The sequence below is a fragment of the Urocitellus parryii genome, chromosome 4 (genome assembly GCF_045843805.1).
Source record: "Urocitellus parryii isolate mUroPar1 chromosome 4, mUroPar1.hap1, whole genome shotgun sequence".
Taxonomy (NCBI): Eukaryota; Metazoa; Chordata; class Mammalia; order Rodentia; family Sciuridae; genus Urocitellus; species Urocitellus parryii.
In genome coordinates this window covers 125,215,681-125,228,604 of record NC_135534.1, presented here as the reverse complement: position 1 = coordinate 125,228,604, position 12,924 = coordinate 125,215,681, and the positions used below count along the sequence as shown (strand labels likewise).

Genomic DNA, 12,924 nt, shown 5'->3' with positions numbered 1-12,924 from the left:
ATTATATAGTTGGTAACCTTATATCGGGTGTAGAATCTTATGTTTATCGACAGACTGTTCAGATAAAAGGACTATTTTCAATTGGTTACCCACCATCTACCAATAGTAGACTGGTGCCAGGCGCCACCCACACACCTATGATTTCCGAGACTCAGGAGGCTGAGGAAGGAGGATCGAAAAATTCAAGGCCAGTCTCGGCAACTTTGTAACACCCTGTCTCAAAAAAGACTGGGGATGTAATTCAGTGATAAAGTGCCCCTGGCTTCAATCCCTGGTAAAAACAAACAAACAAACAAAAAAACACAAAAGTTATGCTGGTTTTTCCACAGGGTGGATAAGCACAGATTATTGGTTGCTCACTACTGGGTCTCTCTAGTGTCCACTGGTAGAAAGTACACTTTGCTAAGACTAGAAAGGGTTTTGGGAATAGGCATACCACTTTCATTACATATGTAAATATGCATGGTAAGGTATTCTTAGATTTCCAAAACACCACAGAGAGATTTCAGCTCCCCTGCAGCCCCTGGTCTAGCTAGGATTTCTGAAGATCACTGTTGTTCCTTCCCAGATGTTTGCTGGCTCTTGCTCAGCTCCCACAGAGGGCAGCACTTGTTACACTCAGGCAGTCTGGAAAATGCAGTGGCATTGTTCATACTTGGCCTCGAGTGCTGATCACCGTCTCAGAAACTCCCACGGGAATGGGCAGTCAGCTTATCTTTTAAGCAAAAATTAGCTGAAAAATCATGGCTTCCAATAATCCAGCACAGGAGACAACATCCTTTGGGAGAGAGATAGATATTTTATAGCACTCTGCTGTGTTTTGCTGCCATCTCCTTCTAGGAATGGTCTTTTCTTTTATTTAAAAATAGATTGCCAGGCTGCATGCAAACCCAGATGTTCATGGCAAAAACAGACTTGAAAAAATGAGTAAATTGCTCAGGGGGAAAAAAAAAATCAAAAAAAGACATAAAAGGAGAGCATCAAAATAATGCCAGGTTTGGACTGGGATTGGTACAGTAAAAAGTCTTTCTCCCTTAATCTATTACCAAATTTTCTGCACCATTCTTAGATTATTTCTATAATTAAAATAAAAGAAGCCTTTGGAGTGCTCCATCCATGTGTTTTAGGAAAGGGTGGCTGGTTTCCAGCTTAGAATTTTGAATTTAATATGATGTGCGTTCCTGCACTGTCTCAGTTTCTCCTATTGATTGTCACCATTGTGCTTTTGATATCTGAGTTTTAAAAAGAATTCTGGGAGGGGGAATATTACAATATTTAGTATTTTACCATTATCCTGTGATTTTTCTCCAAAGGAAAAATCAACGCAAAGAACATTAATTTTAATGCTCCTGATTGAAAGACATTATTTTTCTTGCACTTAGAACCCAAGGAAAAAGTCCCCCCTTCCTTTTCTCTTTGAGAGGCACAATACAGGCTCGAAGCGAAAGAGTGGAGACTTGGGTGTACAACAGCCTGGGTTCCCATTCCCTCCTTTCGAGAGTCTTGCTGGGCAACCCAAGAGCTTACAAGCTCTTTGTCTCTGTGTCCCCTTTTGTCCAGTGGAGTAAGTGTGGTGCCATCTCCCAGTAAGGGTCATATGGGTTGCTATAAGTGATGTCCTGAGAACAGTACCTGCACACATAATTGCCGTGTGTTTGCAGTCGTGATAGACTGTAGAGCACTGTAGTCAAGCCCCTGTAAAAGCACTCTTGGAGTAGATGTTAAGGTGGGGCATTTGTGGTGGGGACCCAGCAGATTCATCTGTGATAACAATCATTTTTAACTCTCAGTATGTTTGGCCAGCACTGTAATTTTACAATAGTCCCATGGTTCACAGAGGAGGATGTTCCTGAGGGAAGTCTGGCATCCAAGAGGGTGAGCAACATGCTAATAAGTGCAGAACTGCAATTGAGACCTGAGGTAGCAGTCTCTGCTTTTAGTGCCTTTCAGCCAGCACAGGGCTGCTGTGGTGTAGATGCCTTACCACTGAGCACAATGGTCTTTCTAGATACCTTGCTGAGCCTGTACAGAGCAGCCCTGCCTTGAATCAGATCACACATTGTCTCCCAGTGGAGTGGGCCAGGCTTCTGTTCCCTTCAGCAGCATCTTCTTCTTCTAGAATTCCTGTTCTTTTGTATTTATTTGCCTTCGCCTTCCTTCAGATCACTTGACTTCAGATTCCTGATGAGCCAGAAGAGGAGGAGTGATCTTCTGAGCATTTCTAATTGCATTCTATCTTATTTTGGCTTTTGTTATTTGAATATTTTTAGAATAAGTCCCCAAATAAATAACTAATTGACACTTAGGTACACCTGGATTCTAGAATTTGAATATTGGAAATGATCAAGCTGTGAAAACAGCATCCTTGGAGACTATATGGGGATGAGGGTTGTAGGTTGCAGTGGGAGCAGCTAATACCTGCTGAGAAAGCCAAGGCAATATATAATTTGCAGTTATAATTTGTGTCACCTGGTGGAAGAGACTGTTCACAACCAGGATACAATGGGGTTCCAGAGAGAAGAGAATATATTACACTTCGGATCATTTAATATCATTTTTCTGTCAATGATATTTTTCCTCAATATTTTTCCAGTGTCTCTTATATGTGTGCTATTGGTGTATTTTTGGTGGCAGGGATGTCCTGCCTTTCTAGGATGTTTCTGGTCCTTGGCCTCCAAGCATCTAACATCATAGCATTCTTTCTCCACCTTCATTGTGAAAATGAACAAGCAAAAACAAAAACAAAATAAAAAAATCCTGCCTCCACACACTCCCTGACACCCCTCTGCTGGTACCACCTTCTGTAAGTCACCATAGATTGATCCAGAACACATTCATGGGAGAAATCATTATCTGGGAAAGCCAGGTTGTCACCATTCTATTTAGTTTCCATGGGGGCCAATTACCAAAACCAATGCCTCCTATGTTTTCACCTCTCATCAGTTGACATTGCCTAGGAATGGATTTTTGCACATTTGCTGGGTTTGGCTTTTGAAAATGATAAACAGATCCTCTTTTTTATCTGCCAGCAGAACAAGGCAGAAGAGCAGGAGAGGTGTTTTCCTTTATTAGATAATGCAAGGGTTGACCCATGGGGTCATAGAGTTTGTAGTTAGTGTATTCAAGGGACCCAAGTGAGCCCCCCACCCAACTCTGGGTGATGTGGGGTCTCAGGGATGGCCAGGCCGTGAAGAAGGAAGAATATGGGGAAGGGCTGATCTGTGTAGTTAACTCTGGTTCAATTCAACATGGAGTGAATTGGGGCAGTGGGTGCTGGAACCTGTGGTTTTGTCCCAACTTGGTGACATGACAGTAGGGTCTTGAAGTCAGCCCTGGTGGAGCATTTATACCCCAGAAATCAGAAATCCTTCAAATCAGGTTTCCACTTTCTCATTGAGCTAGCTTACCAGGACACTCTTCCTTTGGGTGTTTCTGGAAGCCCCCACAGTTTTACTGTGACTGGCAGTTGCCACCTTATAACAAAAAGGATGTTCCCCCTTCTACTCTATCCTGTGCAGCTCCTGCCCTTTCAGCCCTGTGAACCTATTCAAAATTGTGATTGCTTAGCCTAACCCAGTTCTTCTAGAAAAAGATGGGATTCTTATCACCATAGGCAAGGAGAGGGCTGCATTTAGAGCTTGCATTGGACTCCATTTTTACTAAATCTGTCCCTGCAAGTCCCATTCTTATCTGATGTTAAAATAATAGTTTCAGGGTTTTGGTGAGTTTGCTTATTTTAGTTTGATTTTTGTTCTAATCAGATTTTCCATAAGCTGATATTAATGTAGTTTACTTTTGCTAAGCCTAAGCCTAGACAGTGGAGAGGTGTCCAGGAATAGTTTGGAAAATAGGACTATATTGGGAGCTGCCCAGAATTAAAAATTCACCATGAGTAAACTGTATTTGCATAACTAGGAGTTGCTGCTCTCTTCCATCTGTTCTAATTGCATTCTGTCACATGTGGAAGCCATATCACCTCTTGGTGCTCTTATCTGGGTTTCTCAGATTGTGGATGGTTTTCCCTGTCACCCTGCAGAGGTTTAGTCATCTCTTCTGATGAGAACATGAAAGCTAAATTGCCAGAAGAAAAATGTGCTGGAAAAAAGGACACTGGAAACCCAAAAATTCACCAGGATGCAAAGAGCAGTGCAGTTACCTAATAATATCCATGTATGCATGCATTTAAAAGATAGCCCAATGTCTGTGGTATGCCAGCCAGATCTCCCCAGGACCCAGCACTGGAGATTTCTCCAATGAACTCAGAGAACACAATTAACACAAAACAGAAGGGAAAAGATCCAGTCAGTGAACAAATAAGAAAACTATAGACAGTATGAGATAGATCGGGGGTTGGCAAATAGTGGCCTAGAATCCAAAGCCAGTCCACCACCTATTTTTGTAAGTAAAGTTTTATTAGAACCTAGCCTTAACTCTTCATTTACTCTTTTCAGTGGCTTGTTTGCATACAGGACACAGCTGCAACCAGGACCATCTGGTCCTTTACAAAATGATTTGCTGCCCCCTAGTGTATGTGCTTTGCAAGGGATTAAATAGATGAATGAATTGATTCCGTGTTTTGAGGGGGCTGGGAGCTATTGTTCCCTGGTTGATCAGCAAACCTGGGAGAAGCCAGCCAGAGGAAGGGTTGGAGAAAGCAGAGAGAGAATAGTGGGTGCAAAGGGTCTGGGGCCTGAGAAAGTAAGAGTTAAGTTTCTTCAAAGGAACAAACAGGAAAGGAGGCTGACTGGGCCAAGGCTAAAGCTTGAGCACTGTGGTGCAGTCAGTGAGTGATGCCTGATAGGACTGGAGAGGAAGCACAGCCTATGAACCTTGATGAGAAGATTGGTTTGGCCTAGCATTGTGAAACAAGCTGGTGTTGGACCTGATTGGTTTGGAAATCTCCTCTAGCTGTTCAGGCTGCAGTGTCAGGGTCAGGAGGAGGAGGAGCAAAGGACCCTGGTAGGAGGTGATCTTGGAAACCAGGTGAGATGTGTTGATACTTGGTTGAGGATTGTCAGGGCTCTATTATTATAAATAGAAGTGGAAGCTCACATTCCTGTATATATTCTCAAAGTGAACGATTAAAGCTAAGAAATAGGTAAATGTAACATGGCCTAAAAGTACACCTTTATGACCACCTGGAAAATTCTAGCTCAGAATTCTGCACTACTAATAGTTAGGAACTATATTTTCTTCCCAGCCCAGTTTTTTGGTATGCAGTGAGGGGAGTGCTCACTCACTCTTGGACACCCCAGGCCTCATGTGTGTTCCAGTCACAGCGACTTCAGGGGACACACACAGCAGAATATTTCAAGGCCAAATTTAGATAACACAAAATTCCCAGCTGTTCACTCTCCCAGGGGTATTTGTAGGATAAGCTCCTACCTGGACCATCCATTGAGGACCAGACCAACCCAGGTCTCAAGGTGGTATTGTGGCTCCTTAATAAAGTTTGACCATGGGTGGAATTTTGTGCACCCTTCCAAACAAATTAATATTTATAGCACCTTCTAGAACTACCCTAGAGTTTTTCCTGTTGAGTTGGAGACTCTGAATTGATGAAAACCACCTTCCTAGGGAGAGGACTCTGGACCATTGCGCCATCTTGTGGCAATATGTGAAAGTTCATCCTCAGCCCTTGAGATTTCAGAAACCTATCATGGAAGGTTAAGTCGAATTGAGTTGTGTTTAGATTCTCCAGGGTTCTCAGTGAAAAGGATAAGAGGTCTTGGATTTCTTTAGAAGTGAAAAGACCCAAGGATATTTTGCTTTTCCTTGCTTTTCTTAACCTCTGTCTTCTCAGAGCCGAGGTTAATGGCAGATGGGTCCATCTCATCCCAGGCCAATAGCTCTTGGTGGAAAGGGCAGGATGCACCAGGTAGATATTAGATGGTACTGGGCACAGGACAGGAGGGAAAGTGGCACAGTGGCCCCTTTCATGTTCTCAGCTTTTTGATAATATTAATTCTGCCTATCCAAGAGCAAGGTAGATCTTTCCATCTTCTAAGGTCTTCTTTGATTTCTTTTTAGTGTTCTGTAGTTTTCATTGTATAGATCTTTTACCTCTTTTGTTAAGTTGATTCCCAAGTATTTTATTTATTTATTTTTTTGAGGTTATTGTAGTTGGGGTAGTTTTCCTTTCTGAGGATTTGTCAGCCTTTTGAAAGCCTTTATCTGCATGCTATCCATTGGTCCCCATTTGAAAAGTTAGAATGTGTGTTTGATTGTATGATCACCTAGAATTGAGGACATCATAAAAGCCAGGCTTATTTCTGGGGTAAAATAAGATTTTTGTGAGGACAGTTACTTTTTGGGAAACAGCATGTGAGCTTGTGACTGATTCTGAGATGGTGCATCCCTCTTCAGGTTATGGCTCATCTTTCAAATAAACAGCATCTCTGAGAAAGAACAGAAGCCCACATAGCTTCCTGGGATGCAGAAGATTACTCACACTGAGGCCAGAAAATGGAATGAGGTGCTAAAATGATATATGCTTTCTGTCTATGAAAATCCAGGTAGAGAGGATCTTTCTCATTTTACCTGCTTCTTTTATTGTCATTACTTATAAGTCTACATAAAATCAAGGTGTCCCCAGAGTCATGTGGTCCTTGAGACAATATACAAATGAGGTGGTGTCTTCCCAGGGCATGAACTGTGCATGTACTGCTTGGAAGGTCTTTAGTGCTTCTATCTCCAGCACACAGCTTTGAGATTCTGCCTTTAATTTGTACATCCTTATTTGCTCCTTTCTCCCCCTGCTACTGAAGGGGATAAGAAGGATAAAAGAACTTGTGGTAAATCCTGCTTTTCCCTATAGCTGGGGCAAGTGCTTTGGCCCTTTGAATTTTATCTCCTTATCTGAAAAGGAAGATGATGATATTATTCAAAAACATTTCTTGGAGGGTTATATAAGAGATGTGAGCAAAAGCACATGAGCTAGAAGATGTCAAGCACATGGAAGTTATGGCTGCAGACTGGAAGTGCATCTGTCTCAATTGTTTTCAGCCACTGGAACTCCTCTGTTTTTACTCAGGATATGGGCACACAAAATTGCCAATAGTTGCGAACCCACCACTATACCTCATGGAATCTGAAATCGTAAGCTGTATTCTCAGAATTTTCAAGGCATAGACGTAACTTGCCCTCAGCCTATAAGTCAATCTGTAGTATTGGAACCACTTTTTGAAGCTACGCAGGGCCAGCAGTGTGTGTTCTGTGATTACTGTGATTCAAGTCTTCTGAGAGTGGAAGAATGTACTCCTGAAGAATGGATGAGCTGCCTCATTCCTTCACACGGATGGGAGTGTTTGCCAAGGTGCCATGTGTCAGTATCCTTGGAGCACAAAAGAGGCAGAAAGGAGCTGAATCATGACACAGGTTCTTTACCTGTGACAAGTGCCCCATGGAGTTTAAGCTGAAAGCAGGGTTTCTGCCTTCCCCTCTGTCGCAGGTCAAGTAGACACCAGTTGGTACAAGGGATTTCAGCATGACTGAGTTGTGTGTCTTGGACTAGGTAGAGTGTTTCCTTCTGCTTGCTGCTCTGCTCACAATGGAAGGTGTACAAAGTGTACAAAGTGGCTGCAGCTCAGGTGCTTCCATTTGATGGAGGTGCAGGCTGGCTGCTGTCCAAAAGGAAGATGAAGGGCTGATTCTGAAGGCTAAACTGGAATGAAAGAAGGTAGGATTTCTGCAGTGGGTCAGTGGCTCCTCAGCCACATGGGCTTATCAACATCTATAGATGGCACTGGGGGGAACCCCAGTCCTTATGTATTCCAGCCGATTGAGTGACCACCCTGGTGGTACTACTTTCACAATAGTACCTTGTCAGCCTTTTTTTTTTTTGACTTGGGTGATAAACCAGGAGAAATAATGGTGGAACACCCAGCCCTTTCCTTCCTCTATGGCGCTTTGTTGAGACTTTAGGTTAGAAGAAATAAGAATGTTCTATAATCACTTTCCAGAGCCATGATTTCCAACCCTCGATGTCCCAACATTTCACAGCATATCTTTTGTGATGCATCTTGGACTGTCCTGAAATAAAATCCATACATAAGAACACATCTACACAGATAATCATCTGTGAGCCCTAGCTAGAAAATAACAAACTTCAAAGGGAAATGCTTGTAGTAAAATATGGTAATTGTATTCATGTCTCCATTTGCAGATGCTGGGACATGGAGCTTGAGACTAGTGAGATAGGCAGATCCTGCTCCAATCCCCAAAATTATTGAAAGCAGTTCCCACAGGTACTAACTGGATGGCTTGCTATGGTAGCTCAGGTGCCACACAACATATTAAAAGGGTTTTCAAAAGCAGGGAATACAAGTAGTCCAAAGAATTAAAACCAAAGTCCAAACATCAATTTATATAACCACAATCTTGGAATACTTGGGGCATATTAAAACATGCCTTTCCAAAGTTCCTTATGCTACATGTAATATGCAGTAATGTCCTAAGCTCAGATGACAATAAACAAGTTTTCCTTCCATATTAATGCTTAACAGATGCTCAAAAGTTATGGGGACACAGGAGTATTCACTGTATGAGCTATTTTGTGCAATGTTGTGGGGACACTTAACTTCCAGCATCAGTAGCACCTCCCCAACATTTTGAGAACAAAAATACCACTGCAGTTTTCCACAGTGCACACTAGGGGGAAGCGTTACCCAGGCTGAAAACAACTGATCCCAGAATAGAAATTGGAAACTGTTTAGGAAACATGTAACTCTTCTACAGGGTTATATGTATTTGTAAACACACAGTTAAAGAAAAAAATAACAGTGTCACAACTGGAATAGATTAACAAAAAAATGAACATTTCTCAGAATTTAGAACTGAAGAAATGAGTTCAGTTAGTCGTGATATCTCACTGAGATGCTCTTGATTGGGACCCCTCTGAGTGAAGTCAGTTATGTAACACCTGTTAATGAGTGTACTGCATGTGCCAGGGCTAAGGACACCATCTCTACCCTTGAGTTGGCTCCTGGTCTAGAGCCAGAGCTTCATATAACTCTATAGTTTGATGAGGCCATGCATAGCCTGAGCATACCTGGGGAGGAGGCTTGTAGGAAAAATGACAGGCAAGACTTGTTTTGTGAGATGCATAGGAGCCAAACTAAATCCGGTAAAGGAAGAGACCTGAGGCAGCATGCAACAACTCCAAACAGGTCCTTGCTAGAGAGCAGAGCAGGAGGTGATAGAAATAAGGATGGCATGTGAAGGCAGGATAAAACCCTGGGTGTCATGAGGGATGCCCCACTGTACTTGAGCTGGGTGGATGCCCTTGAACACCTTGATAACACCATTACATTAATAGCACTTACAGTATATCTGATATCAAATTGTTCTCACTTCTGTATCTCCCCAAGGATATAGATCTGGGCTGAGACTAACTCTTCCTTCCAGTTCTTAGCACTGGGCTTAGTATATGAAACCTCATGTTTGTGGGTGAGTGAATGAATGAGTGAGTGAATCCGTGGGGATTCTGTCTTGGGGAGACTTCTGTGTCTTCTTGGAGGAGCAGGAAAGAATGAAGTAAGAGGGATGAAGTGTCCTCCTTGGCTCCTGTGATTCCCCTTTTCTCCATTCCCTTGTGTTGTCAAGTAACCAGACCCTCCACACAGATAGGAACAGGGCTCCCTCTTGTGCCACAATTATGCCATCTAACAACCAACTCTCCACAGAGAGTAATGGCCTTATCCCCTGACAGTCCCATTAAGGAATGAGATTCCACACAGAGGGATAGGCTCCATCCTTTTGTACCACCATCAAGTAAGTAGACCCTCCACAAAAATAGGACATGCTCTTTTCATTTGTGCTGTGAAAGTGCCATGAAGGAGCCGGACCCTGCATAGACAGGAAAAGGTGTGCCCTCTTGTTCCTTGGTGGTGCAGTTAAGGAAACAATTCCTCCACACAAGTGAGAAGTGGGCTCCCAGCTGGTCAAAGAGGGCTCATCCTATTTCATGTTAAATTGATGGCTTCACAAGTGTTCCACCTATTTGTTATGCATCAAAAATGCCATGGAAATAGGCAAATCCAGAGAGAGAGAAACAGAGCAGTGATTGCCAGAAGCTGAGCAGATGGGGGGGGGGTGCAAAAAAATGCTAATAGGTAATTTCCTTTGGGATGAGGAAAGTGCTCTGGTACCAGGGAGCAGTGATGGTTGTAGAGCATTAGAGATGTACTGAAATCCTGTTAATGGGATACTTTAAATGGTGATTTGCATGGTGTGTGAAATTTGCCTGAATTGTTCAGAAATTTGGTGGATACAGAACAAAATCTGTACTACAAGTGTCAAGTTCAGACTGGTGACTAGGTGGAAATCATCACTTGAAGTATGCTCAGGGCTACTCTCCCCCTACCCCCGCCTCTGACTAACAGGCTCTTTTCCCTCTCTATTCAGGATACTCACAGAGGGCTCTTCATCCAGCAGCTCCGACCCACACAGAATCTTCAGCCAAGAATCAAGCTCAAGCTATTTGGCCACTCAGGTTCCGGGAAAACCACCCTGGTGGAATCTCTCAAGTGCGGTCTGCTGAGGAGCTTTTTCAGAAGGCGCCGGCCCAGACTCTCCTCCACCAACTCCACCAGATTCCCGCCATCTCCCCTAACTGCTAAGCCGACAGGTAGGCACTTCGGTGTGGCTGCTGGGTCTCGAGTAGCTGTGGCTCTGCATTCTCTCTGGCTCTCTGGTCAAGGTTTGAGGATGAGAGGTTCTTCTGGTTTGGTCCTTTGGCTTGTGGATGACCAGATTCCATTTCCTTGCTGGCTTTCACATGTGGTTCTGGCTGGCTGTTGACTTTGTGTCTACCCTCTCTCATCCAGCGATGGCATATCATCCAGACTCATATCTACTGAGCCATAGTAGAGGAGGGGCCTCATTGAAATCAATCACAAAGGTCCAGAGTAATAACTGCACATTGTAGAACTTGAGTTTATTCTAGCATAGTACTCTGCTCTTGGAATAATGCAGGTCCAAGCACAGCCCAGATCCAGTAGCAGCCCCAGGAGGGAACTTGCTTCTCCTTTCTTGCTGGAGCACTGTGGTTACACTCAGTCATGTGAGAGCCCAGAATAACAAAATTGGGTTCCTGAAGAAGCATGTTTCTGCTTAGCTCAAAGTTGGTTAGTGGTTTCCAATTCTCTTGAATGGTTTTACAGTTGATCTATCTGGTCACATCAACCCTCCTTGATAAGTAGCCTCTGCTGTCCTCCCTACCTTCTATGGGTACATATGTCATTTCATTGAAAGTGGCTGTCAGGAATCACACCCAGATCTGCAGGAGAAAACACCCCTCCTGAGGGGAAAAATACCCACAGTGAGCAAGAGAAAACTATGCAATCGTGGGTATCGTGTCTCCAGAGTCTCACTGTAGAGGGAGAGAATGAATGCTTGTGAAGGTAAGAATAGAGTCCTTCCATGAGTTTCTAAACAATGTCAATTTTGAAGTTGTATACCTCAGATTCACTTTCTGTACATGATATTACAGAGGTGTTATAGCTGTTCTGTAAGTTAAAACAAATATTTTGAAGTTTGTGCTTCTGTTGCATTCCTCTCTCAGTGAGGAAGGATGTCTGAGGAGTGCAATAGTCAGGGGCAGTCAGCTGAGATTCACTTTCCCCTTTCAACTTCTTGTCCCTAACTATAACCATACAGTTGGGAACCTGGGGAAGAAATAACTGAAATGGAATTGTAATTACTATAGTGATGATATTGTTAATACAGACTGCTAATATTTATTGAGCACCAGCTGTGCCAAGAACTAGGCAAAATATGATATGTAAGGTGCCTCATAGATTCCACACAACAGTCTTATGGGATGTTTCTACCGGTATCACAGAAACTTTGATAGGACAGTAGGCAGTGGAGTCCTAGCTGCCAATTCATGGAGCATCTGGTGCCTGAATGCTCTGTGCAAGTGCCTTTCTACGTGCTTATTTTCCATTTTTCTCTGTCATTTTGGCTTTATTTGAGATTGGTTATATCTTCTTACAATGGATTTATTTCCAAGTTTGATTATTAGGGCCAGCCTTTGTGACTGCTTCTTCTCCAGCAGTTCCTGGTGCTAGAGGGATTTGGCTCTCTCTCACTGAAGGTTAATATCACTGGTCTGAACTTCTGTGGGGGAGTCAGGCAGTAAATGAGTGCACTAGTGCACAAGCACCAGACATTGGTCTTGAATTTCTGAGTCCTAATTTGATGTGAAGATTGTATTCCAGGAGCCCAGATCTAGTGGCATGAGTTCCCTGGGAGGGAATACATACTTGCTATTCAACTCCTCAGAAACAATGTCTCTATTTCTCTTCCTTTTGGTCAGTTTTCCATATCTAGTTTCTGAAGTGGGCTGTTGGCAAAATACCATTCAGGATGGTTGTAGTCAACAAACCTTGCTGCAAGCAACCACATCCAAGTCAGTGCTTGGAGACAGTTGGGTCATGGGTGCTGGGAAGAAGATCTCCTGGAGGACCATCTGTGGCTGGAGCAGATGAACTATTCAGTTGCTCTCAGCAGAGCCATAGCAGGTCTAGTGAGGAGGCAGCTTCTCCTGTTATTTTGGCTACCCTGAGCAGAGGTGCCTACTCCAGCCGAATCCTTCCATTTCCCCTACCTCACATATAATAGGCAGCCCTGCTTCTCCAAGAGGACAATTAGGAGAATAAATGCTGTGCTTAAGTCAATCAATCCCATGTGACTCTCTTTTTAGTCTTTCCTGCATCCTGTCATCTCAGAGGATGCTGAAGGAAGAAAACCTTCCTCATACTTTCGCCCCCTGGGAATTAACATCATTCTCTCAGGAAGCACAACTCTGAGGAAGTCCACCTGGAGATATTCAAGTCTTAATAATGTAATATATGCCAGAAAGAAACCAGAGAAGCCCAAGAGTCTGTCCAGCTTGTGAGGTGGCTGCTCCTTGGGGACACA

At 43.3% G+C, this 12,924-nt stretch overlaps 1 protein-coding gene across 1 annotated transcript in view; it reads left to right on the top strand.

Annotated features, from left to right (window-relative positions):
* Dapk1 (death associated protein kinase 1) overlaps window positions 1–12,924 on the top strand; it is a 179,691-nt gene that overhangs the window by 150,420 nt on the left and 16,347 nt on the right. The window contains exon 20 of the mRNA XM_026404465.2: window positions 10,405–10,627. Coding sequence (XP_026260250.1) covers window positions 10,405–10,627 — 223 coding nt within the window. The remainder of the gene's footprint in view (window positions 1–10,404; window positions 10,628–12,924) is intronic.